General features: G+C 38.8%; 1 protein-coding gene across 1 annotated transcript; it reads left to right on the top strand.

Moving 5' to 3' along the window:
• Positions 1 to 1,216: 1,216 nt before the first annotated feature.
• On the top strand, positions 1,217 to 20,912 carry usp12b (ubiquitin specific peptidase 12b). Its single transcript, XM_079579954.1, has 10 exons — positions 1,217 to 1,375; positions 7,140 to 7,220; positions 7,427 to 7,510; positions 9,968 to 10,097; positions 10,167 to 10,435; positions 11,947 to 12,023; positions 12,931 to 13,014; positions 13,078 to 13,275; positions 14,611 to 14,689; positions 20,164 to 20,912. Exons 1-10 carry the CDS (start codon positions 1,328 to 1,330, stop codon positions 20,263 to 20,265), a joined length of 1,152 nt encoding a protein of 383 aa, XP_079436080.1. The 5' UTR covers positions 1,217 to 1,327; the 3' UTR covers positions 20,266 to 20,912.
• The last annotated feature ends 6,930 nt before the right edge of the window (positions 20,913 to 27,842 follow it).

Here is a 27,842-nt window from a genome sequence, read left to right as displayed (position 1 = left end):
TAAAGCAGTACTAAGTAACTCTTGCCCCTAGAGGCTATAAGCGCAACTGCACGTGTAGCAAGTTACGATTTTTTAACTTATTAATTGTCTTGGAGAGTAAATACTACGCTGACGGGAAAGGCGAAGGGAGAGAGGGTTACTGTGCATCCAAAATATACAATGGAAATATTTTTTTTCACTCAAACTTGGCTGTAAATACTGTTTAAAGTGACGTTAGCCCACAGTTAGCTTCGCCCGTTAGCCTGTTAGCTTCTTCTTCGTGATTTTATTAGTGTGTATTGGTAACTCTGGTCCGGTGGCAGTCACATTGAAAACATGGTTTTCTGGCCAGAGACACCAGGGGGAGATGAACCTTCCAATCATCCCGAAAACACTTGTATTACCCCCACAGGGACTATGGAAAGGATTTATTAAGGTAAACACGTTAGTACTGCTTTAAAGAGACAGAGGCCTATTTCAAGACATTCGCTACAGCCATTTTGAGAGAGCAATTTTATACAAGGCAGTTATTCTAATTTACTGCAGTTACAGACCAACAGAAGGTTTTGTCATCATTGTAGTGTGATATAGACTGGTGCTATGTGATTGAAAAAAGCATAAAACCCCCTTCTTTATATCAGCAGTTCCCAAACTGTGGGTCAGGGACCAGAGCGGCGAGAGAATGTGACCATTTGCCATTTAAAAAAGTGGGGAAAATAGACTAGTTGTAGTCCTACATCCCAGTCTCACAGTGGCTTAGTGGTTAGTGGTTCTCACACAGAGGGGCAGGGCCTGAATTGAGGTCATTATGTTCCACTTCCGCCCTGCACTACTGCCCAGTGGAACCGTTTTTGACCGTGCATGGATTTGCTCTTTGTGGAATAGCCGTGGGATGCGTAGTGTAGGGCCAAATACACACAAATATCAACTTTTTTCCCCACATAAAAAGTTGCAGAATGCACCTTTAAAATTACGTTACTCTTATTTCAGAAAATATTATGGCTACTCTACCCACATCTGTACTTAAGTAGATGTTCTGAGTACTACCCATATACTACCCAATATCCATGTCCACATATCTTATGAGCGCCAGAGTTTAAAAATACATGATCACAATGAAGTACTTTATCGTTATATTAAATGTTAACGTCCCCCTCCCGGCTCGTGCGCCTCTGGTCTGCGGCTCGTGCGTGTGTGTTTAAATCCCTGTGCGGAAGTGCCTGTGCCTGGAAGCTCGAGCGCAGTGTTGTGCAGCTCTGACAGCGGCTCCAGTCGCAGCCTCCTCCCGACAGAGAGAGAGCGGCTCCTTTTTCCACACAGGGGTTCGGTCCAGCATGGCGGCACACGGATGGAAATACTGATGACAGTCCGAAAGATCGCCTCGATTTGTACGATGGTGAGCATTTGCGCTGGGGGTTTTGACGGCACGCGGGCTGGACGCTAAGCTAAGTCAAAATGCGAGGCGATCCGTCCCAGGCGTTTCGGTGCAGGTGGGCGTAGCTTAGGGGAGATGCAGCTTATGGTGTTTACATAATGATTTTGAATATTATATTTAGTTTAATCTTCAAGCTGGTTAAGGTTAGATGCAGGAATTGGATTTTTATTACAGTTTTTTATGTGTCCGTTACATCACTCAAGTTGTCGCGAGGCCTTTTGAACAACATATTTCCTTTTCAGATTTCCCGCATTTATTGTGATGCTAGTGCGATATAAACAACCAAACACTAACCTTAAATATAAAAGCACATGTTGTAGTGAATGTTGTTGAATGAATGAGTGAAGTACAGCGTTGCCTCGCCCCCCCCCCCCCCCCCCCCCCCCCCCCCCCCCCCCCGAGCGAAACGCCTGGGTTATAGCGCGCCGCGGCTAGCCTCCATGCTAACTTCACAGGGCAATCACAACACAAGCCTTTCAGAAAGTTTCTCATCTCACTTCTTGGCAACACGCCTCTTCTTATCGCACAGACGCAACCCACGGGACTCGCACGTCACTACCACGAAGCACAAACCCGCACAGTAAAGTCCAAAGTGTGGTTTTGTTGCGTAGTAGTTTTGTTTATGCAAGAAGGGCAGGGCAAAGACTTGCTTGCTAGCTTAGCATGCTAGCCGGAGCCTCCAGTGTGGGCAAAGTTGTTTACTCATGCCTTTCGTAAATGAAATTCCTGAGCGTTTATGGTTATTACAAGTTAATCCACGCGGAAAGCAGTGTCATAAATAAGTTGGCGCTCGTAAATGTCATTGATGGTTTTTTTTAAAGTCTGTTATGCACAAATGCAGCTCATGTGATGTGGAAAGTCCTGGGCAGAGTCTGTCTCCTCCGGGAGGTCACTGGAAAATGACAGTTTTAGCTTTTGTGGAAGAGTTTGTGCTACAGTGCTGGTGTTTACTGTTTGTTTAGTGAACCCTTTGTTGTTTGTTTATGCCTTTTTTTTTTGTTAAGTTGAAGTAGTGGTCATTTTAAAGTCGTGCTGTTACCTTATAGTAGTAGTAGTTAGGGCAACAACCTGTCCCTGGTTTGGTTTCATTAAAGGAATTGTGCCAGATTTAAAGGGATATTTCAGGACTTTTGACATAGGGCCTCATTTCCTAGTTATCCAGAGTGTTGTTGATTTCTGGAGTTTTTTTGTTTTTTTAAATTCGTGCAGTCCTGATATTTAAGTCTAATAGTGCTAGGCTAGTGCATGTCTATGGTAACTAGTAGCCTGCGTTAAAACCCTCTTCAAAATCATGGGCTCGTCCTCCAGATGTTGCCATATCTGATTTGTAGAAGCTCCTTTGTGGATTCCACGTGTAGTAATGCGGCCGCAGGTAAACAAACTACTGTAGATCCGGTAACCGTGCAGAACACTCCACCGCTGCGTAGCTACAACCAGGAAGCTCAAATATAAGTTATTTAAATCCAAAATGGATATATTTAAAACATTATTCAGTCGACACAGATATTTATATGGGTAGTCTGGTGTTATTAGTGATTTGCTTCAGGTGCACTGTGGGTCAGACTGTTTTTAAAGCAGGCTACTAGTTACCATAGACATGCACTAGCCTAGCACCACAAAACTCTAAGGATATATACAGTGGGAAAATAAAGTATTTGGTCAGTTTCACATAGACATTGTATTGGATTTTGGTCAAATACTTTTTTCCCCCATTGTATATAAGGACTGCATGAATTAAAAAAAACAACCATATATCTCAAGAAACACTCTGGATAACTAGGAAATGAGGCCCCATGTAAAAAATCCTGAAATCTCCCTTTAAGGCCTTAAATGTCAGTGAAAAGCGTTTATAGTTGTTAAATATAATCTTCCCGATCTTTTAGGCCAGTGGTTCCCAAAGAGGGGGTCGGGACCCCTCAGGGGGTGTGAGGCCTTGGGTGGGGATCCCTAGATGATTTCAAGATGGAACATAAAGAAAAATGCTACTGTTTCTAGCATGTTTTTGAGTGTAAAACAGCGTAGAATTACTGAAATCCATTCAATTATTTCAAATAAACAGTTAAACACGTATAGACTTGATGTTTTCTGGCCTAAAGTAGCATTAGAGGCAATAACTTTGTACAATGAGGGTCCCGAGATGTTTACGTGTCAATTTTTGGGGTCCCAACCAAAAAAGTTTGGGAGCCCTTGTTTTAGGCCATACATTCATGAGAAATACACTTTGTCCAGTATCCACATTTGACTCCATTCCTCGGCTTAAAATGTTTCCACATTTTCAGGAATTATAAATGTATAGGTTTGTTGCATTTAACTCTTACCCAAATCTAGAAGCTTCTCGACTGGAGAGCAACAATGTAACGCCTCATTTCAAAGTTAAGTCTTACAAAAGTGATCAAAGCATAATCATTTTGTCACAATTCTGAAGCATTTTTGTCATGTTTTTGTCGCTTTTATTGGCTTTTTTGTTGCTTTTTTCATTGGTTTGGGGTCACATTTTTGTTGTGTTTTCATCCTCATTTTCGTCGCTATTTTGAATACTTTTTTTTTTTTCTTAGCTTTAAGATTTGGATGAAGCCTAAACGGTTCAGGTGCGTTAAGAGGTTCATCTTTCTTGCATTTTGCAGTGGGAAAGAAAATGTAATACGAGTTCTTCCTCCTGCTCTTCTGGAAAATCACTGGCTGTTGTTATTGTTGTTGTCGTAAACAGTCCCAGCAGAAGTAATAACTGCCCGAACAATTTGCCCTCACGTGTTTGGAATTTCCCCGAAGATCACTCTCGGCTGATTGGACTTTAATTGATTTACAAAACAGAGCTTTGGTAAATGGAGAGGGCAGAGTCGAGCTAATGCATCCGCCTCAAGTCACTCGACCCGATCTGAGGCGTTTCATTATCAGGACTGACCGGACTCAGGCCTTTCGGCCCTCGTTCTGCCTCCACCAACCGGCCCCCACAAGTCTCTTCATGGGATTTAGATTGTAAATCATTATGTGAGGCGACAGATTAAATCCATATTAGGGCTACTGTTACATTTGTTTTGATGATACCTGAACGATACTTTTCTCGACACCTGTACTAAATTGTTTGTCATATAGAACCAGAAAACAGATTAAAAATGCAAATGTATTCCTTTTAATTCCAATTCATTTATTTTGCATTTGTTTGATTTGTTTGAGGTGAGACAACCAAGAAACTTCCTTTAACGACAAAAGTGCAGAAAAGACACTTTAGTTTTCTTATTTTCCCCCAAATTGACAACATTTTTATCATGTTTTTCCCCCAATTTTCCCCTTTTTTTCCCTCCAATTTTCCCAAAATGTATTTTGCCCATCCCCCCCGATTCTTTCATTCCCCCCCAATCGTTTCACAATTCTGCCCCAAATGTTCCCATTTTCCCCCCCCAAGTTTTCCCCAAATTTCCCCCATTTTTCCCCCCAAATTTCCCAATTTTTTTGCCACTTATTTCCAATTTCCCCCCAAATTTCCTCCAATATTTTTCGCATTTTTTTATTTTTATTTTACCGCATTTTTCCCGCCATGTTTTTTCATTTCCCCCCAATTTCCCCCCACTTTTTTTCAAAATTGACACAATGTTTTTTTCAATTTTTCCCCCCCAAAATGTGTCTTTTTTTTAACCTTCTGTTTCTCTTTCTTTTCTATTACCAACACCATCAAAGCTTGAATACAAAGATACTAGTAGTACCTGACTTTTTTTTTTATACCAAACTGAATCCTGAATCCGCATTGCAAGATTTCTCAAAGTTTCAAATGAAAATGCATTGTAATCTGTGTCAAAACAAAACCAAAACAAGGGTAAAATGGAAAAAGATCATCACTGTTTCTGCTGCTGTTTGTAAGTTTTATCCAAAATCCCGATGGGAAATGGATTGTTTGCTGTTTGGAGCTGATTGATTGCCGCTCTGGTGCTACCCTTGGAATAACATTTTCATTTTGTTTTGTACCACAGACAGAGAAAAAACAATCCCCCCCCCCCCCAGATCTTTGTGCGATTATGCAAATTAAAAGTTGGAACACAGATGTCGTCTTGTGATTCTCGTGAAGACGGTGCTTCAGTTTGTGAGCGGGATGAGACGCAGCTGCAGGGAACAGATGGCGGCTCAGAAAAAACCTCAGGAAAACACAACACAATGATCAGGAAGCGGCGCACGGATCATAATTAGCCTGATATACATTCGGATACAACGTACGGCATGAACCAGTGCCTGTTTCATGTGGTAAACAGCAGGCTGCGCTAACTGCATAAATCTGCATGTGTTGCCAGGATTTGAAAATGTTGAAACTAAAGCAAAAAAATGAAAGTATATTAACAGCCAAAATGTTCTGACGATTTCCTTAATTAATCCTTTCATTTGTCCTCGGCCTGAGTGATGTTGACAAAAGTGAATATCTCAATAGTTTTGGGGACTTTTTTCCTTATTTTCCCCAATTTCCCCCCTTTTCTTTCTTTCTTTTTCCCCTAACCCCACATTTTTCCCAATTGCTCCCAATGTTTTTCTTATTTTCACCAACTTTCCCCAATTTTTTTTCATATCTTTTCCAAATTTTCCCCATATTCTTCCATATTTCCCCCCCCCAATTTTCTTGCCATTTCCCATCATTTTTTCTTTCTTTCTTTTTTTTGCCTGTTTTTCCTCAAACCCACCCCCATTTTCCCAAATTGTACCTAATTTTCTTCTTTTTCCCCAAACATTTTCCACACGTTTTCCCCATTTTTTTTTCTATATTTTCCCCATATTTTTCCCCAATTTTCTTGTCCTATTTCTCCAAGTTTTTATTATTTTTTTCCCTGTTTTTTCCCCATTTCCCCAATTCTCGCCATATTTTTCCCCCCAATTTTCTCGACATTTACCACAATTGTTTTCTTTTTTTTACCTGTTTTTTCCTCACCCCCACCCATTTTTCCCCCAAATTTTCCACACAATTTTTCTTTCTTTTTCCCATATTTTTTCACAATTTTCTCGTCATCTTTCTCCAAGTTTTTATTATTTTTTTCCCTGTTTTTTCCCTCAACTCCCCCCCCCATTGTTTCCTTTTACTTTTCCTTATTGTATCCCAATTTTCTCACTATTTACTCCCATTCCCCCCCCCCCCCCCCCGTTTTCTTCCTCCCCAGTTCCCCAATTCTTCCCATATTTTTCTTCCCAATTTTCTCGCCATCCAATTTTTTCTTCCCCCCATTTTCCCCAATTGTTCCTAATTTTTACAATTATTTTTCCCAAATTTTCCCCACGTTTCCCAAAATGTTTCTTTATTTTTCTCATATTTTTCCCCAATTTTCTCGTCATCTTTCTCCACGTTTTTACTATTTTTTCCCTGTTTTTTTCCCCTCAACTTCCCCCCCATTATTTCCTTTATTTTTACATATGGTATCCCAATTTTCTCACCATTTCCACATATTTTTTTCTTTTTTTACCCTGTTTTTTCCTCCCCATTTCCCCAATTTTTTCCCTTCATTTTCCCTTGCCCCCATTTTTCAATTTTTTTCAAATTTTTCATTGTTTTTCCCCAATTGTTCTACCCTTTTTTCCGTATTTATTCCCCATTTCCCCCATATTTCTTGACATTGGAGATAAACTCTCTTTCGATTTGATTTCTAACGAAAAGCTGCACATGGGCGGATGCTGCTCTGTTATACAGTCCTGTAAAGTGATGCTTCTTATGGTAAACGGTGGAGTAATAATCGATTTTGTGTGTTTTCTTCCACAGGGCGCCAATGCCTCTGCCTTGGAAAAGGAGATTGGACCGGAACAGTTTCCCGTGAATGAGCACTACTTCGGACTCGTCAACGTGAGTGCAGCAGCGTCACCGCAGCTCTATTTTTAGAACGCCATATTCTGTAAACATGTTTTGTTATTGATCGGTGTGGAGTTTTCAGTAATTGCCTTTTACAGATGTGGTTCATAAACACACACAGACCTCAGCTTGAACAAAGAATGAATGTATTTGTGCAAATCTCTCACTGATTTGTCCATTTCTCTGTCTTTTCCTCGTAGTTCGGCAACACGTGCTACTGCAACTCGGTGCTGCAGGCGCTGTACTTCTGTCGGCCGTTCAGGGAGAAGGTCCTGGCCTACAAGGTGAGAGCGAGACACTGATCCTCTCATTCTGTCTGGAGGTCGTCGGAAAGGACACACCGCTCTCTGCACGCGACGCAAGAATGCACTCGCTCGTCCAGCACGAACCGACTCACAGGCTTCACTGATACTGGAATAATCTGCTGAAACGTTTTAAAGAAATAATCATCAGTGGAACTTGTACTTGATTGAATAGAGATGCATTAATAATCCGGAAAAGTCAATTATCAAAGTAACTTCATGTTTGCTGCACATTCCTGATGGTTTGCAATAGAGTTCAGGAAATTCTACAGTTACCATGGAGATCCGCCATCTTTGCAGCTGTTAGCATACATTTCCATTGACTAACATTAGCAAAAAACAGTATAAAAAGTGGAGAAAAAAGCTGTGGAACAACTCCTTTAGCTGCTGAGTTACTGCTGGTAAATACATCTAACTCACTGTGGTGTCCAAGTGTTTTAATGTGAACAATAACTCACAATACAATAACAATAACTATTTTGACTTTTATAATCTCCATTAGTTTACAATTGCTGCTAATCCCATAATGCTTAGCGATATGACATCACATTCCCGAACTCTATTGACCCTTTAATTGTTTAGGCTTAGCTGGAGGCAGTAAGTGAGATTCCCATCTATTTCCATTGGAGCTGTTGTCATGGTAACGATAAACAAATGTTTAACTGTTTTTGGAAATATCAAATAAACCTTATTTTATCATCTCACAATGTCACTTAGAATCACTAGTTTTAGTTTAATCTTATTTATCTTGATCACTTCCTGCCATGTCACTGATGATGTAAGCAGTTAAATGGGTCTATAATATCACTTCATTTTGGTTATCGAGAAAGTCCCCAGATATATTGAGATATTCATTTTTGTCAATATCGCCCAGCCCTTATTGACAATGTGCAGGTCAAATGGCAAAATAAACGATTTAACCTCTGAACCCCTGCCTGAACAGAGCACATTTTCTCCAGTCTGGCTTTATGCAAATCGCAAAGCTTCTTGAAAAAAGCGTCAAAATAATGAAGCAAAAATTTGAGAAAAAGGCAACAAAAGAGCGACAAAAGCATGCCAGAAAAGCAACAGTAACGCAGCAAAGTTTTCAACCTTGGTCGTGTGAAGAGCCACAAAGGCACCGACCATTCGCGAGATCCAGGGGCGGTAGTTTATAGTGATTAAATATAATGTGACCGTTATATTTAATCACAATAAACTATAACTTTAGCCTGGTCTTTTTCTTTTATTTTCAATTCTTGTATTAGATTTAGTAAATGTATATTAAATAAACTGACATTTTGTGCTGTTCTGCTCTGACTGAGACAGAACTTTTAAATGTGTTTGTGTGGGGGGCCCTGCCCACTGAGCCCCCTCCTCTGATTCGCCCCTGGCCTGTGCGCTCAGTGCCTGACTCCCGCATCATTGGAGCAGCGCATTCGCCTAAAAACAAAGGGGCTAGACGCAAGTTAGCCATTTTATACCCACTACTGCCACCTCAGGTCATACGTGTAACTGCAGCTTCTATATTAGCTCGTGCATTAACATTTATAAACTCTGTATAGGCAAGGCAACTTTATTTATACCGCACATTTTGTACACAAGGCAACTCAATGCGCCTTACAAAAGAAAGGCGTATAGTCTAGGGCTAAAACAACTAATCGATTAATCGACAAATAATCGATTACTAAAATAGTTGTCAACTATTTCAGTAATCGATTAATCGTTTTCTAGTGAACACAGGCTGAAATAGAGCAAAAAAGACATGACAATTATGTATTTTGGATGAAAACCTACTTTTTAAAGTTAGCGTCTGTAGTGTTTTGTACATTATACATTTCATTAATATCTGTCTTTGTCTCGTCCAATCAGAAAGCAGAATTAGAACAAAGAGCCTCCTACAAACGTCTACTTTTAGTTTACTCCATCAACATGTCCTCAAGTGGCGCCGCTTATGTGATTAAAAAAAATGAAGAAATACAATTTCCATGCACCTTTCACAGCCAAACGATTAATCGTAAAAATAATCGGTAGATTAATCGATTACCAAAATAATCGGTAGTTGCAGCCCTAGTATAGTCCCCTTAAGAAAATCTATACCTTTTTTATCTATTGATTTTGAAAAGTTGATTTACGTTTTTGATTGTTGGAGCAATTACGAGCACAGCAGAAGGTGTTTTTCATCATTGTCTGGCTGTAGCTTCACTCGCACTCAAAGGCCTCCAGGTCGTAGCCACCCCCCCAAGGTGCAAAGCATTATGGGTTATGTGCAAGCAGTGAATTGGCTCATTAGACGAGTCAAATACATTGGGAAATCCATCCTTCCATGTGGCTTAAACTCACCAGTCGACTTCACACGCACATTTACTTGGATAAACACCTCCCCCTCCAGTTTGAATAACACTCATCTGTTCTGTGTTATTTCTCATTTCTTCACCTCTCTGAATGTGTTGTGTTCAGGTGCAGCCTCGCAGGAAGGAGTCGCTGCTCACGTGTCTGTCCGATCTGTTCAACAGCATCGCGACACAGAAGAAGAAAGTCGGGGTCATTCCTCCCAAGAAGTTCATCTCGCGGCTCCGGAAAGAAAATGGTAGAACGGTTTTACTTTCTGTGTTTCTCGTCTCGTGCTCATTCCCGTGTTTCCTCTTGTTTGTCTCAGAGCTGTTCGACAACTACATGCAGCAGGACGCACACGAGTTCCTGAACTACCTCCTGAACACCATCGCCGACCTGCTCCAGGAGGAGAAGGGCCAGGAGAAACAGCAGAACGGGAAGCTGGTTCAAAATGGCGGCAGCGGAGGAGGAGGAGGAGTGAACGATGGAGGGACGGAGGGAGAAGGAGGGAATAAAGAGACGCAACAGACCTGGGTCCACGAGATCTTCCAGGGCACGCTGACCAATGAGACGCGCTGCCTCAACTGTGAAGCTGTGAGTGGACGACGGTCACACACGAAGCATTCAAGTATCAGTATGAGGGAGCAGGTTTTGAGATTGAAATATGATTTGCTTTATAAACTATAGGATTAAAAAAAACATAAAAAGTAATTAAATGAATTGTGCCGAAACTAGACACTCTAATACACCTTATGTGGGATTTTGTAGCTCTGCGATGAACAGAAGTGAAATAGATGACAATTAAAATCTGGACATTTCATATATATTACTGCGTTTCTTTTCTTTCTTTTTTTTACTCGAGGGGGCGTGGTGTTGCGTAGGGAACAGCTGTAAAGCAGACACTTCTCTCTTGCTCTCTGGAGCACGTGGAAACATTGAAACACTTGAGATTTTAATGTTTGTCTGAGTTTTTAAATGGTCAAAATTGGTCCAAGGACGACTGAGAAACATCCTGTTAAAGTCTTTAATCTGAGAACCAGGCTGTTTAAATGCACACGCCATAAAAAGCGATCGATAATTTAGGCATTTGTCGCTTCACATAACAGTGGGGGAGGGAGGAGGAGGAGGAGGGAGGAGTTAATCAGAAAGGAGAGTGTTGCACAAAAGACACATAATCTCTGTTTTCTAGAAAAAAAATCAGTGATTTTGATAAAACTAGGCTCTGTTTAGCCTAGATTTCTCAGGAACCGAGTCACGTAGAATTAAACAGTTTTCACCTACGGAGAGCTTAGAGTCTCACCATGTGTCCATAGCTATAACATAGAATATGGTCTGGCTTGTTGGCACTCTACAGCTCCCCAAAACAGCGCAGCCTCAATGTGTTAATACAGTCAGGGGCGTATATGAGGCATTCAGGGGTTTCGGGAAATAAAACTTCTGCGCTGTGAAGTTAGTTCTAAATGCTAAAAAACATAGACTTAGACACACAAATAAGAGGTGATATTTTTTCTTATTTGTTCTGCTGATAAATGTTTGTTTCACGCTAGATTAATGATATTTCCCTTCTCTCTTTGAACGCATCACAAGGGCAGCGTGTGGATGGAGGTTGAGTGGTAGCAGAGCAGGGTTTATTTCTGACACTGACAATTTTATTATTCCAGGAGTATAGCTAAGGGCAACTTTAAAATGTCCCTTCTTTCCTCAATTTAAATAATGCAGCTTGTATGTTTTTGATGAGAATATAACATTATAACTTGGTAACCTTGGGTGATACCGGCCCTTTTAAAGTTAGAGCAGACTGAAAATCTCTCTGTAAAGTACCCATTGATAAAACCGACATGTGGACAACAAAGGGAAGCTCCTCCTAAAAAGGAACACATGTGTCTCTAAAATGTGTCGAGCAACAATAGAGGAACAAAGGTTTTATTGTCGTCGCGTTTCGTCCAAAGATAACTCGTCCTTGTAACTGAGCCGTGTCCTCGCCGTGTCCTCGCCGTGCCCTCGCCGTCCTCCTGCGGGCGACGATCCCGTTCCCGACTAAAGAAACTCTGTAACGAATAACGAAGACACATCCCAGACTAACAATCGCCCCCTTTGTTTTGTAGGTGAGCAGTAAAGACGAAGACTTCCTGGACTTATCTGTGGACGTGGAGCAGAACACGTCCATAACGCACTGTCTGAGGTACAATACTATGGATCTGCAGTACTTTACATCTGCAATACAATACATCTACAATACTATACATCTGCAGTACTTTACATCTACAGTACTATACACTTACAATACTTTACATCTGCAGTACTTTACATCTACAATACTTTACATCTGCAGTACTTTACATCTACAATACTTTACATCTACAATACTATACATCTACAATACTATACATCTACAATACTTTACATCTGCAGTACTTTACATCTGCAGTACTTTACATCTACAGTACTATACACTTACAATACAATATGTGAGGGAAAATGGGAAAAATAGGGAAGAAATAGGGAAAAAATTGGGGAAACACTGGGGACAATTGGGGAAAAAATAGGGAAAACAATTTGGAAAAAAACGTGAGGAAAAATGGGGATAAGACAATGGAAGAAATGGGGCAAAAAATTAGGAAAAAAATAGGAAAGAATTGAGAGAAAAATGGGAAAAAACGTGGAAGAAATTGGGGGAAAAAAAGGGGAAACATTTTAAATAATTGTGAGGAAAAGAAAACTGGAGAAAATGCTGGAAAAAATAGGGAAGAAATTTGATATAATTGTGAAGGGAAAAGGGAAAAATATGGCAAAAATACAGAAGAAATTGGGAAAAAATCGGGGAAACACTGGGGACAATTGGGGAAAAAATTGGGGAAAATTTAAATAATTGTGAGGAAAAATATGAAAAAAAAATTGGGAAACACTGGGGACAATTAGGGGAAAAAATTAAGAAAATTGGGGAGGAAATTGGAGGAAAGTTTTAAATAATAGTGAGGAAAAATGTGGAAAAATAGGGGGGAAAAAACACCGGGGACAGTTGAGGATCAAACTGGGGAAAAAGTTTCACTCCTAAAAACGATGGATTAACGTGTGTGTTTTCTCCGCAGAGGCTTCAGTAACACGGAGACGTTGTGTAGTGAATATAAATACTATTGTGAGCAGTGTCGCAGCAAACAGGAAGCTCAGAAAAGGTGAGTCCGCCTCGTCATCGGATCAAAAGTATTAAAGCCTGACAAACTTGTGCTTTGTCCCAGGATGCGAGTGAAGAAGCTGCCCATGATCCTGGCCCTGCACCTGAAGCGCTTCAAGTACATGGACCAGTTACACCGTTACACCAAACTGTCGTACCGCGTGGTCTTCCCCCTCGAGCTGCGCCTCTTCAACACGTCCGGAGACGCCACCAACCCGGACCGCATGTACGACCTGGTGGCGGTGGTCGTGCACTGTGGCAGGTCGGTTGTAATGGAGATAGTTGTGTAGTACTGCTGTTTCTAGGGGGGTTGTCGAGCACGGGAAAGAAATATCACAGCTTTTTAGACACGTCAAGGTAAAAAAGTGTGAGGAAGAATTGAGAAAAGGGAAAAGGAAAATGATAAAAATGTGGTAAAAATAGGGAAGAAATGGGGGAAAAAGTGGGGAAAACTGGGTACAATTGGGGGGAAAAATGAAAAAAATTGAAGAAAAATGTGAGGAAATTGGGGAAAAATAGGGGAAAAATTAGGAAAAAATAGAAAAAAAATGAGAGAAAAATGGGAAAAAATTTGGAAGAAATTGGGGCAAAAAAAGGGGAAAACATTTTAGAAATACAGGAGACAATTGGGGAAAAAATTGGGGGGAAAATTGGGGAAAGAAATGTGAAGAAAATGGGCAAAATAAAATGGGGAAATTGGGGGACACACTGGGGGGAAAAAAACTAAAATAGGGAGAAAAATTGGAAAAGATAGGGAAGAAAGATTGGGGAAAAAATTTGATAATTGTGAGGAAACATGGCAAAAATGTGGCAAAAATAGGGAAAAAATTTGAAAAAAGGGATTTTTTTTTCAAAAATGTGAGGGAAAATGGGGAAACATTGGGGGAAAAAATTTAATAAATAGGGAAAAATGTGGCAAAAATAGGTAAAAAATTGGGGAAACACTGGAGACAATTGGAGATCAAACTGGAGAAAAAATAGGGAAAGAATAAGAAAAACATTTTTGCGAAAATAGGTAAGAAAAATTAGTAAAAAAATAAAAATAATAATTGCCCCTTTTGTTGTCTGTTCAGGAGAATTATCTTTTTGTGCGACAAAGCAGTGTAAATAAAGTTTGCAGCACATTTTTGCATATTTCTGATGCTTTGCCAAAATATCACCTCCTCATCATTATCGAGTAAGTCCCTGTAATACTGAGATATTCATCAGTCAATATCGCCGATCGTCCAGAAGCATTAACAACTTCTCTTTCCATCATTACAAGTCCCTGTCTGCTGTTCTCCCTCGTGCAGAAAACATCTACAAACTCCTCGAACAGTGACCTGGATACACCACACAGCAGATGTCCACGGGCTATTTACTCACATTTAATGACTCAGTGTGTTCTCTCTCTTAATGTATTTTCACACCTCAGGAAACTATTAGCACACTTCTCTAAAATGCCTTCCTCCATTACCTCCCCGGCCTGTGCATATTTGGAAGTGTTAATCCCACCCAAGGCAGCGCAGATAATCGCAATTTGACTGCAGTTATTTAGGCAGTACCACATCCTTTGCTAAATCTTAAATGAATCTCCTCTCTCTTCTCTCTCTCGCAGTGGTCCAAACCGCGGACACTACATCACAATCGTCAAGAGCCACGGCTTCTGGCTGCTCTTCGATGACGACATTGTAGAGGTTAGTGTCGTCCAATTATCGCTCCTAGCTTTGGAAAACATCAACAACAAAGAAAAGCCTGGGGTTAAATGAATTGTTGAAGCCAGGCATTCAAGTAAAGGAGTTTTGGCTTGAGATGCAGTTACTCCAGAAGGAAACGGAGGAGGTAAAGGGTCAGCTGCAAGGGATTGAGGCAGAGAATCAATCTTTGTCAAGCAAATCTTCTGAGCTAGAGCTGGCAGTGGAACGTCAAAAACATATGCATTCGCCTGTAACTTCCCAAAAGAGGCCGAGCAGGAAGCACAGATGCCCCAGAAGATTGAGCAGATGGAGAAACGGAGCAGATCCAGGCTTCCAGGACCTGGGACATGGAGGAAAACTCTCTCCACAGATTTTAAAGACGAACCTGAGGCCGACTTCACAGAAAAACAAGCCTCGATGAAGAAATGTGAGAACTGGAGCAAATGATGACGTAGGAAAAGGCCTTCCACGAACGAGCCATGGCTGAACTCTTGAGGGAGAAGGCGGCCATTTTGAAAGGCGCCAATGGGCTGAAAATGGCCTTGAAAAAGAAGAGGGTGGAGGTGTCACTGCTGTGGTCCACATTTTGGAGCAGGAGCTTCGAGAAAAAGTGGAGGAAGTGGCAAAAAAAAGATCTGCTGTGCCGTTGACTCCATTAAACCTTCTTACTTTATGTCTAAAGTGTCTTTATGTCTAAAGTGTCTGTCACGTCTGACAGGTTATCACAGGTCGTTTCTTCACATCTTTGAGACATGAGGGACAGGATTCAGAACTGATTTATAAGGAGTGTGCACGCTGTTGTATGAAAATGCAACAAAAAAGGGTAGAAAAGTGACAAAGAGGCAATAAAGACATGAAAAAGCTAAGAAAAAGTGACGAAAAAAGAGACAAATAGTGACGAAAAAGAGGCAAAAAAGAGATTAAAAAAAGGGTCGAAAAGTGACAAAAAAGAGGCAATAAAGAGATGAAAAAGGGTAGAAAAAGTGACAAAAAAGGGACAAAAAGTGACCAAAAAGAGGCAATGAAGAGATGAAAAAATGCCGAAAATGTGACGAATAAAGGGACAAAAAGGTTACGAAAAAGAGGCAAAAAAGAGATTAAAAAAAGGTTCGAAAAAGTGACAAAAAAGAGGCAATAAAGAGATGAAAAAGCTAAGAAAAAGTGACGACAAAATAGACAAATAGTGACGAAAAAGAGGCAAAAAAGAGATAAAAAAAAGGTTCGAAAAAGTGACAAAAAAGAGGCAATAAAGAGATGAAAAAGCTAAGAGAAAGTGACGAAAAAAGGGACAAATAGTGACGAAAAAGAGGCAATAAAGAGATGAAAAAATGACAAATGTGATGAATAAAGGGACAAAAAAGTGACGAAAAAGAGGCAAAAAAGAGGCAATAAAGAGATGAAAAAGCTAAGAAAAAGTGACGACAAAAAGACACAAATAGTGACGAAAAAGAGGCAATAAAGAGATGAGAAAGTGACAAAAAAAGTGACCAAAAAGAGGCAATGAAAAGATGAAAAAATGATGAAAAAGGGATGAAAAAGCTAAGAAAAGGGGAAAAAAAGAGGCAATAAAGTGAAAAAAGTGATGGAAAAGTGACAAAAAGAGACAAACAAGTTATCAAAAATGTGAAGAAAACATGAAGCCACAAAAAAAACCTTTTGTATAACAAGAGCTACAAAAAAGGACAACCCAGCAACAACGTAAGAAAGAATATCCGTTTAATTCACTTGTGTAGATCTTCAAAATGAGGCGTCACACTGACCCAGACTGTCGGCTGTGAACTCTCAGTGAAGAAGCTTTAAGATAAAGCTGAACTGGAGAAAATGCACTTGGTTAAAGTTGGGGCTAGAGTTTCTGTTGAGGCTGTATTGTCCTAACTCTTCCTCTGAACCCCAAACCCTTTATTTGAAAGAATTTGCCAATAGCTGAGCTCATATGTATGAAATAACATCTTGATTTATTTCCAAGTGCTGCGAAAGGTCCCACGTGTCTCCAACCCCTGAAATCTTGCATAACAATTTAAAAAGTTGAGCCAAAAGTTTATAGTTTGGCCGAGCACGTTAAGAAGTTTCCTCCATCCAGGAGCCCGTGGAGCGCAGCAGTAAATCCGTCCGTCCGTATCCGCAGCCGTAAAGACTGAATTAAAGCTTATAATGTTTGTTTTCCCCTCGACGTTTGGCCGCTCCTGAGGGTTTTGTGGTTGTTGTTTTTGGAAAGGAGTCGGAGCTCAGAGCCGGGGAAAGCTGTTCACATGAACGATATCGCACATGGCGCAAAGATGTCAAAGCTTTTAGCGTCGGGGAGAGCGTTTCTGCGTGAGATTCTCAGGGAACAGGCTGGAAAAGGAGGGTCGATGAGGTGGTGACCAGTCAGGGCTGCGCAATGTATCACAGTTATTATCACAATATGTCACAAAATCACTGAGGTCTCTATTGTAAGATGTTATAGCCATAATCTTTCCCATTTGGTTACATTTTAGCCTTGACCATTTTCTCCAGTTTGGCTTTACCCAAATCTAAAAGCTTCCTGACTGGAGCTTAAAGACTGTAGGGCAGAGTCATGCCTCATTTGAAAGCTAAAACGTACAAAACAGATCTTTTTCCTTGCATTGTTGCCGTCTTGTCACTTCTTTCACGTTCTTTTTCAGCTCATTTTCGCCACATTTTTGTTGCTCTTTTGTCACATTTTGGTTGTTTTTGCCACATTTTTGCGTTTTTTTTTTTTCATTTTTTGCCACATTTTTGCAGTTTTTTGTCCATTTTTTGCCACATTTTTGTCACATTTTTGCTGTTTTTTTGTACTTTTTCCCACATTTTTGTCACATTTTTGCTGTTTTTTTGTACTTTTTCCCACATTTTTGTCACATTTTTGCTGTTTTTTGGTCCATTTTTTGTCATATTTTTGTCCATTTTTTGCCACATATTTGTCACATTTTTGCTGTTTTTTGGTCCATTTTTTGTCATATTTTTGCTGTTTTTTGCCACATTTTTGCCACGTTTTAGTTGCATTTTGGTAACGATTTTTGCCACTTGTCATATTTTTTCTGTTTTCTGTCACATTTTTGTTGCTGTGTTCACATGAGGTGAAGTCTGCAAAAACACGTAGCTAAAGATTTCTGTTTTCATTTGAAAATGGTGTAGTAAATTTAGCTATATTATCGCGATATTCAAATTCTTCTCATATTGTGCAGCCTTGATCAGCCTTGTCCATTTATTGCAAAGGCATTAAAGTAAAAGCTCCAGTCAGATCAAAATGCGCCTGATCGTGACAGGAAAGACATCTCACACAAGAAGGATCAGGCGAAACTTTACAAATGATTCTAAAAAGGTAATTAATGGGGATACAAAGTCATGAATACAAACTCTAAAGTTTGATATATTGAGGTAGGAAACTATTGCGATAAATGATATTATTTAAGACCTTTTAATGCCACAAAAACAAATTCTAAAGCTTAAAAATGAAGCTTAAATAGGCAGTGCTCGATGATTAAGCAGTTTAACATTATTTGTTAACGTTCATCTTGTTGTTTTAATGAAGTTCAGATCAAAGTTTCCTTTTACAAAGTGTCCAATAACACAAAGCCGATACCTGCGTGTCTGTCTACATACCATCGGACTTTATTGGATTTCACAGATGTTTGATTTCATCCTCGTCTTTAAAGGTTATTTCAGGCTAAAAGTCCAGAGAAAACCCACTCTGTTTAGCTTAAACTATTGTGGCAGTTTTCCTTTGCTTGTAATTTGAGTCTTGAGCAACACATTTTCTTCACCAAAGTCTATAAACACCATTGACAGATTTCCTAAATGCTCCGACTCTCCTTACCTTCACTACAGGGCGGGAGAACGCAGTGACCACATTTTCATTTTTCTGCGAATGAAAAGTAAATCTATTGGTCTGTTTTTCCCATTGAGACTCCAGTGTTGTCATTTTGAAGGTCTCGTCCTGGGTTGAACCGGGGATGTTGCTTAGGAGCGTAATGTGTACATGCCGATTGAGCTAATGGTAATAAGTCTACAACCCCATGCTTAGAAGAAAGTCTGAATAAGAAACAGTTGTCGGGCAGTTGGACTTTGTTTCTTGAGCAAACCCTTGGATGTGTTTGAAAAGTACAAGAGCCAAGATTAGTTGTAGAGATGTACGAATAGTTCGGACCACAGATATGTTTTAGACCATATGCAGGATTTCCACGGGGCATATAAAGCATTACAAGTCATTAAATGAGACCTTAAATGTTAGTAACCCCTTACCCTACACCGTAACCAGGAAGATTTTCTCCAGTGTGGCTTTACCCAAATCTTCTTCGTTTACAGCCTATAGGCCAGGGTAACACTACTCATTTGAAAGACCACAAGAAGAGGAAGAAGAAGAAGATCTTTATTTATATAGCGCCTTTCACAGACATAGTCACAAAGCGCTTTACATGAGACAATTGGAAACAACTCATCTAAGCTTCTTCCTTGTTTTGTTTTAACCCTCGTTGTCTCCAGGTCTGCTTTACCCAAAACTAAAAGCTTCTCGACTGGAGAGAAACAGTGTAATGCCTCAAACAAAACTGATTGTACTTTTGTTGTTGCATTTTTTTTTTCTTGACATATTTGCAGTGTTTTCTTTCTTTCTTTCTTTTTTTTTACATATTTTTGGGTTGATTTTCGTAATTATTTTGTTGCTTTCTTGTCACTTTTTGTCACTTTTAGATTGAGTCCAATTTAATGCTTTTTAACCTCTTAAGCCCCACCTGAACGAAAATGTATTGGAAAATTATGACGTTGCTTAAAAGCAGAACTAAGTAATTTATTTACCTTTTAATAAATCCTTTCTTTAGTCCCTCTGGGGGTAATACAAGTGTTAATGGAATGATCGGGGGGTCTTTTATCTCCCTCTGGTGTCTCTGGCCAGAAAACCACACAGCTTTCCCTGCCTCCGGGTCAGACGCGCAATACACACTAATGGAATCACGAGGAAGAAGCTAACAGGCTAACTACGGGCTAGCGCGATTTAAACACTATTTAAAGCCAAGTTTAAGTGAAAAAAATATCTCCATTGTGTGCTTGGATGTTCAATATCCCTCTCTCCCTTTGTCTTCTCTGTCAGCGTAGTGTTTACTCTCACAGACAATTACTGAGTAAAAAAACGTAACATGCTACGACACCTGCAGTGGCGCTTATGGCCTCTAGGGGCAAGAGTTACTTAGTAATTTCAATTAACTTTAAGTATTCAGTTGCAGTTTTGGCAGTTTTTGTTTTTGTCCAATTCTTTTTTGTCAGTTTGAAATTAATATTGAGCCATTTTTCCCCTTAAATTTTCAAATATATAATTTTGGCTTTAAAAACATTCAATTTGTCTTGCTTCGAAAACCGACCCAAACCTGAACTCTAAAGGTGCACTAGATTGTAGATGTAGAAATCATATTCACAATATCCAAGTTTTCATGTATTCCAGTGTATTAAACTCACCCTTTGTCTCTGTTCTTTGGCAGAAAATCGACGCGCAGGCCATCGAGGAGTTCTACGGCTTGACCTCGGACATTTCTAAAAACTCTGAATCGGGATACATCCTGTTCTACCAATCCAGAGACTGAAAAACTGCTTTAAAACGCAGCCCCAACAGACTGACACTTCGCATTAGCATAGGAGCTAATGCTAGCAGGCCCCGCCCACTCACACTCACCTGGCGGGCGGAGCCGGAGCGGATTGGACGGGTTTCCTCGCGAAAGTCGATGGCAGCCTCACGGATAAAGAAGAAAGTCCCAGCAACTCGAAACAAGCACCTTACGAAAACAAGATGGCCGACACACGCGTTATCGTGCCGGGAATTTGGACGGGAATCCACGAGGCTGGCATTAAAAAGAAAGACGAGGAGAGGTAGATGAAGAGCAGCCAATCAAATGTTGAATACCTGTCATTGGTCTCAAAGAGATGAGTTGTCTTTAGCGGATTTTTACGCTAAAATTAGCTACTTGAGCTAAAAGCGGAACAAACACTTTAATTTTACACACTATACTAGACCAACTACATAATCACTTACTACTACACATGCGCTCGACTGAAAACGGACGGCATTGAGATTTTGTTTGAAACGTTAAGGTGGATTTGACTGAATTGCGATGGTTAGGGTCCATTTTGATTTGCTTGGATCATAGACGAGTAATATTTGATTTAACATGAAGGAGTGTAGCGTTGTAATCACCTAAAATGCTCTTTGGCGCTTACGAAGAGTCTGTGAAGCACTTAATTCTAATCAGTTTTAGCCAAACCTGCTTATATGGAAACTCGGATAATTTAGCAGAAATAAAAAAAACTTGATGCAATCGTTTGCCATAGATAGATAGATAACTAAGTAACTTGTTTACCATAATAAATCCTTTCCGTTGTCCCTCTGGGGGTAATACACGTGTTATTGGGATGATTGGGGGGTCTTTCACACTAGTGGCCAGAAAACCACAGTTGCAACTTTCCTGCCTCCGGGTCGGAGGTGCAATACACACTAATGGAGTCACGAAGAAGAAGAAGCTAGCGAGCAAAGCTAACTGTGGGCTAGCGCCACTTAAACAGTATATACAGCCACGTTTGAGTGAAAAAAATGATCTCCATTGTGTAATTGGATGAACAATATCCCTCTGTCCCTTTGTCTTTTCTATCAGTGCAGTATTTACTCTCACGGACAATAAATGAGGAAAAAAACAACATGCTACGACACCTGCAGTGGCGCTAATGGCCTCTAGGGGCAAGAGTTACTTAGTTCTGCTTTAAATTTTACATCTTATTTTAGTTCATTAATAATTTGATCTTAGTTGAACATAAAACTGTTAATATTTAGGGTGTTTTACTGTTCAATCGATTTGATTTAATAGAATTGAAATTGAATGGAAAATTTTAAGTTTATAAAGATCAAATAATTTTTGATCATTCAATTTCATTCTAGGAATTCTTCTAGGTTTTATCAATCAAAGAATTTGATTTCATAGTCTTCAAAACTTTTAAGTTTATACAAATCAAATAATCATCATTCATGTATCGGTTATCAATGCCAATTTTTATTTAATTTCATTAACTTGAAATTTGAAAACTCTTTTTTCTTCAAATGTAATCAACGTTTTAAATTTGTAAAATTCGAACATTTACTTAAACTTTTTAACTTGGCAGAAATTATAAGAATTGACACAATCATTTGAAAAGGGGACCAGGCTAATTACTCATAGTTTGGTAATGTTTCAAATTGGCCTTGAATTATGGCAATACAAGTTCAGAATTTTAAGTTTGTAAGAAGATTTTCAACACTATTTTTTGTCCACAGGTTTATTTGAAAAAATGAATCCTTGAAAACTATCAATCTTTGAATTTTTGTCAGACCTGTATAATCAAAGCGAGCCAAAAAGAGCATTGTAGGTGAATTTTAAACATATTGACTAATTAAGCTTACTAATAACTGAATACTTTATCAGTGTTTCATTTTTGGGCGATTTTTTCACTTTGCAAATCGTCTCCAAATTCCAAATCTTAATGTTTGTTTCATACTTGAACGAATGTTGTTTTTTTATCAGTATTTTCGACTGCGCTCTCTTTCGCAAGCAGCTATAACGCGCAAACCAAACCATTTCATTTTTGCCATTTGCGTCACCAAGGGAAACGCACGGGAACTGCAACGTCAGATTTCATTCTTTTTTTTTTTTTTTGTCAAATTGCCACGATAAATATGCACATCACCTGCGTTTTCAAAGGGAACCAGGCCACGAGAATACATTTGAATGTCGTTTATTGTTTTAATATGCAGTTTGTTCACTACATCTTACCATTTCTTTTATTTTCCACTGCAGTGTCTTTGGAAAGCGGCTTGTTTCTTTTACACAAGCCAGTAGGTTTCAGTTCTCAGTGACACTAAGTGGTGTTTAAAGCATATGGATCATGTCTGAAGTCGGCTTCTCCATAGATTCCCCATTAAAAGCACTGTATTGTATATTTAGCCTGGCCAGCTGCAACTTTTCACAGGAAAAACAGGTCCTTTGCTAGAACTTTATTTCCTGTTCGCCACATTTTAGTCTCATTTCCTGCCTCGTTTCATCTTATAAGTGGGCAAATTCGCCCTCTTAACATACGGACTTTCACCTGGAAACAAAACAAATCCTGATCTTATCAATAACATGTTTAATTATTGCAGTGATTCAATGTTTCTCCATAGATTCATATGGGAAATTGACATTGCAAAGGTATTTTCTCATAATGACAAGATCTCCACAAAAGCAGCACGTCCTGCAGGCTTCAAATTTTCCTGGACTTAAACACTATTATGAAGAATTTTTCAGAGGGATGTTTTAATATCTAGTTCCCAGCTTGATTTATTATTTTTATTTATTTTTTAACACATTTTCCAACCAAATTATTATTATTTTTAAACTAAACAAATCCCAAATCCTTTAAAACATAGGCAATTTGGGGCAAACAGAATTCCTTATTTTTATATAATAACATTATATTAAAGAAAACTTGCAATACAGTTTTCCCCCATATTTGCGTCAGTAATCTATTTCAATTGATTGATCCCTATTCAACTGCAGTGTTTCACTTTAAACGTGTAGTTATAAAATCTACCCCTGATCATTTGGAGTCCAGAGTGCCACTTCTGGCACCGGGGTCATAGTTTAGACCAGGGGTGTCAAACTCATTTTGGGTCGCGGGCCAAAATATTTCCAATAAATGAATAATAATAAGCTGTGATTTGGTTAAAGCCCCAATTTGACTGTAGCTTCATTAATAACAACGGCTAAATTTTCTTAAAATCACACAGGAATGGGCTAGAGACGTACATACTCTGGAATTTATGCTCTACAGGGCAGGGGCCGGATTAAATCATCTCGCGGGCCGGCTCAAGCCCGCAGGCCGTACGTTTGACACCCCCGGTTTAGACACTCGTGGGATAGACCATGATCAGTAGCTTTGTGCCATTATATGATAAATAACAGTCATTTCTTCATGTTTTAACAAAGTACTTACCAAGGCATTTTGTGACAATATCGCACTTATACCATGAGATTTTGTTTTATCCCCTTAAACAACAATAAAGTGAAGTTTCAACCTTGACCGCTATAAACAAAACGCTTTTTCTCAGATTAAAATGAGTTTAATTTCAGACGGGTATAAGCATTGTTTTCAAGTGAGGTTGTCCGGCTGGCTAATACGCAGTACATATCTTAAAAATCACTGACATTAAGCTTCCTTTGTTGATGTATATGAAGAGAATCAACCATTTCCGTCAGTTTTTCTGCCATTTTTATCCAACTTTACGCGCAAAATCTCTCGTCTTCTTACCTCTTTTGAGAAGTACAATAATCTCAGAACAAGCACAAGTTCACACAGCTACGGTTTCGCGGGAAAAGTCACTTCCCGGAAACTAAAAAGAGACTGAAACATGTAAAAAAAAACAGCGGTAAAAATGCTCTTTATTTAAATGTATTAATGTTATTATGAATGTCTATTGTTTTTATCGTCGTATTTTACTAATTTTTACCCGTTTGTCTGCCGTTTGTGGCGTAGGCAGCTTCCGATCATTCAGAGATTTCTAGTGTAAACAAAGATGTGTATATAAAAAATATATTGGGAAATAAAGTATATAATTGCTTGCTTGAAATAATCAGAAACGTAAATTTTTTTAAAACTAAAATCAGTGCTTAAAACGACGATTCTGTCACTCAGTTCATCTGGAGCAAAACTTGAGCGGAAAAGCAGTTCTGTTCACGATTGTTCAAACATCGAAAAAGACAATCGAAAAAGACACCACCGGGATTCTCCTAAACAAATACCATATTGGATTGTTTGGATTGCTTATAGGCTTTGGGAAACACAACGTTAGGCCTTTATTAAAGCTCAAATACCACTAAATTAAAATGTTTGTTGTGGTGCAAACTCATTTCTAACTTTCTGAACATATTTGTAGCGTCTAAATTCTTCACAGGAAAGAGTTTATAGACACGTTTCACAACTTGCAGCGTCACTTTTGAGGGTCACGTTCACAGAAATGCTAGAAAACCAACCTGTAAGTTCATGAAATTGATACAAATACATTAAAATTAGATGCACAGTGTCTGAGTTTCAGTGGTGGAAGAAGTACTCCGTATTCTTAAGTATAAAGGACCGAAAATGTACTGAAGTAGAGTATTTGATAAAATTTGTACTCAAGTAAAGGTATAAAAGTATGAATTGTAAAATGTACTTTATAAGTAAAAAGTAAAAGTATTAAAGAGTTTAATGTGCAGGATATTTTTAATTATTTGAATCAAACCAGCAGGGATGGGCGATGCCACATTTTTTGGAATCGATACCGATACTTTTGGGGTTGTTTTTCTTGATACCGATACTGGTCATTTTATATGGGTGAATGTATTTCAATCAATCTAAATTTCTAAAACTGGTTATTTTATATAATTAATAGGTACATTTAAAATATATTACTTTAACTGGGTCATTAAACAATGTTAATGTGAACTTAAATACATAAAGTTTAAAATGAATACTTTAATGACAAACAGAATCTAAACCAGAATGATATGGCTCAGTTCAATCCTCTGCTGTTGTGACTGTTTTGGCCCAGAACAAAGATTTTAATCGTCCTTTTCTGTTTAAAATTGTTGCCACGCCTTCTTTTTACCTATGCAAATTAGTATCGATACTTTTTGCCCAAATATCGATCCTTAAAAAGTAGCTGGTATATTGATACTGTGGTATCGATCCGCCCATACCTACAAACCAGGTCTAAACGAGTAAACCACTAACTCGGGTCAAAAACAGGAACTAAACTAAGTCTAAAGGAGTAAACCAAGTCTAAACTGGGACTAAACCAGTTCATCGTAGAGAGGTCACTTTGAAAATAAAATACTTTTTGCTCAATTTAAAAATGTAGTGGATAAGAAAGTACAGGTACAGGCTCTAAAATGTAGTTAAGTAAAAGTGATAAATATTCATCATAACATTTACCAAAGTAAAAGTACCTATAATTTGTAATTTTTACTTTACTTTCCACCACTGCTAAGTTTAGATTTGATTAAAGATTGACGGGAAAGTTGAACCTGAAGTGTATCAATCAAAATCAATAAAAACATTAGAAAAACAATCAAAATACTACACTGTACTAAAGGAGAACAATTATTTAGTTCTATTACTAAAATCAAATCTAATATAGTGCTTTTTAAGCCCATATTTGGTGCTTATAGTATATCACAAAATGGACGATTTTGACAAATAAAAATGGGCTCAAAGGGCTCCGTTGTCAGGTCCTCTTGTTTGATTATTACTGCAAGTTTAGCAACACGATCTCAACGGGCGACTTCAGTGTACAAAATGACCAGGTTATTCTATCAAATTATTATTTTTCTTCCTTTCCTGATGCACAGACTTTGTTTTTGTTCCCTCTGTGGGGTTTTAAAAGTCCTGCAATGGATGGAAAACATCGCAACAATGAGCTGATAGAAGAGCAGTTGTTTGGAAGTTGTGAAATGTGCTTGAAAGCTGAAATGTTAGGAAATGAGTTCAAACTGCTGTTGCTAAATCCAGTTGGTGTCTTTTTCTCTTTGGGCAAAGCAGCGCATCAACTTTTGTCTTGAAATGTCCCGCCTGGGCTTTCACCTCGAATGTACAAATGTTTTGAAAAAGGCATTACTTGTCAAAACACTCCAGTATTCTCTCTCTCTCTCTCGAACAAAAACGGCAGCCTCACGAAAAGCATTACCTCTCATCAAAGCTCATTAAGTCGTACTGTTATTTTGTTATTTATTCATTTATTTCATGTCTGGGTATGTCTCTGTGTTCACGGTCCGCTCGCGAGGCTGTTGCCACGTTAACTGCAGTGAAGTTTGGGATCAAAGGCTGGTTTCGGCCAAAACGGAAATAAAACACAAAGTGGTTTTGAATCGAAGTGCATTCTCGTGTCTTATTTATCCATTCAGCTTTTGATTCATTTTGTGATTTAAATTTATGATTTTATGTCACCGAGCAATGTCCAACTCATCCAGGAGCATTAATATTTGAGAGAAGACGGAAATATTAAACAAATACAAGACAGGATTTGAATGAAATGGGCTAAAATCAAGCCATTGTATCAATTTGCTGATTTAAGATTATTGGAGAATAAAGAAATGCTACTCATTCATTCACGACAGCTTTCAGTCAAACAGATAATACAGAAAATGTTTGTTTAATCAACATTTATTAGGTGCTTTGAGGCCACACGGTCAGCAGCCTTTAGATACAAGTGCTGACCTAAGACAAAGATGCAACAATAATAAACAGCAAAAAAATAGTAAAATGGTGTACAAAAATATGATTTCCCTAGTAATAAGAGGTCAAACTACACATGACAGTGGGTTTTGCTGAGCTCTTACAGGGTTTTTACTGCATAAATAAGTTAAAAGACACAAAGATAGACAATTTGTGATATTTCGCATATTAAAAAGTGAGCTCTGTACATCAAGGTGGGCGACAGGAGCGTTAGAGGAATAAAGGGAAATTCCCACACTTTTTTTTTGACACTTAGTCCAGCAACATCTCGGTCCCACTGGAACTTTTATGTATTTACTTTACATAGAAATAGAACGTCCATTATGTGCTGCTTCAATACCTAGTCTGTAAACAAAACAGTTGGTTTAAGTTGAATGATTGGGCGTGTTTTACATTGTATGATTTGAAATGTGTCTGTAAGAATTAAATAGTAACAATGATCTTGAGCTGGTGAAGACTTTGCCTGGGGCGAACGAATACCTTATTTAAAACAAACTTTCAGTTTCATTTTTATGGCCTGATTTAAAACATGTTGAGCAGAACAGCTCAGAATTGATATAATCTTGGATTATGTCAGTTTTGGGATATAATAAGGATGTAATTGTACTCACTAGTGACAAATTGTGTCACACTGTATCACACAGTGTTGGTTGGCTTATAGGCGCCATCTGGTGGTGAAAAGCATTGCAGCAGTGAGCCTGAAAAATGCTAACTCAACACTGACTGAGCTCATTTATTCTCATTCACAAATATGAACCGTCAGGTGTGAGCTTTTTAACCAGCTGAGAGTGAGAATGTAGAAAGAGGAAAACTGCTCCGGATAATGAGAATAGAAACAAATGAATGAGAATTAATGAGAAGTATTTGTGATATAACCTTCTAAAAATGAAGT

This window comes from Gobius niger (genome assembly GCF_951799975.1).
Source record: "Gobius niger genome assembly, chromosome: 21".
Taxonomy (NCBI): domain Eukaryota; kingdom Metazoa; phylum Chordata; class Actinopteri; order Gobiiformes; family Gobiidae; genus Gobius; species Gobius niger.
Note: the sequence above shows the minus strand (reverse complement) of the source record. Positions and strands in the feature narration are given on the sequence as shown.

Excerpts from the sequence above, each read along its gene's own strand:
- usp12b (XM_079579954.1), top strand. The coding sequence starts at position 1,328 with ATGGAAATACTGATGACAGTCCGAAAGATCGCCTCGATTTGTACGATG. Across the intron at positions 7,221-7,426 it reads ACTACTTCGGACTCGTCAAC|TTCGGCAACACGTGCTACTG; the intron begins GTGAGTGCAGCA and ends TTTTCCTCGTAG. Across the intron at positions 13,015-13,077 it reads AAACAGGAAGCTCAGAAAAG|GATGCGAGTGAAGAAGCTGC; the intron begins GTGAGTCCGCCT and ends GCTTTGTCCCAG.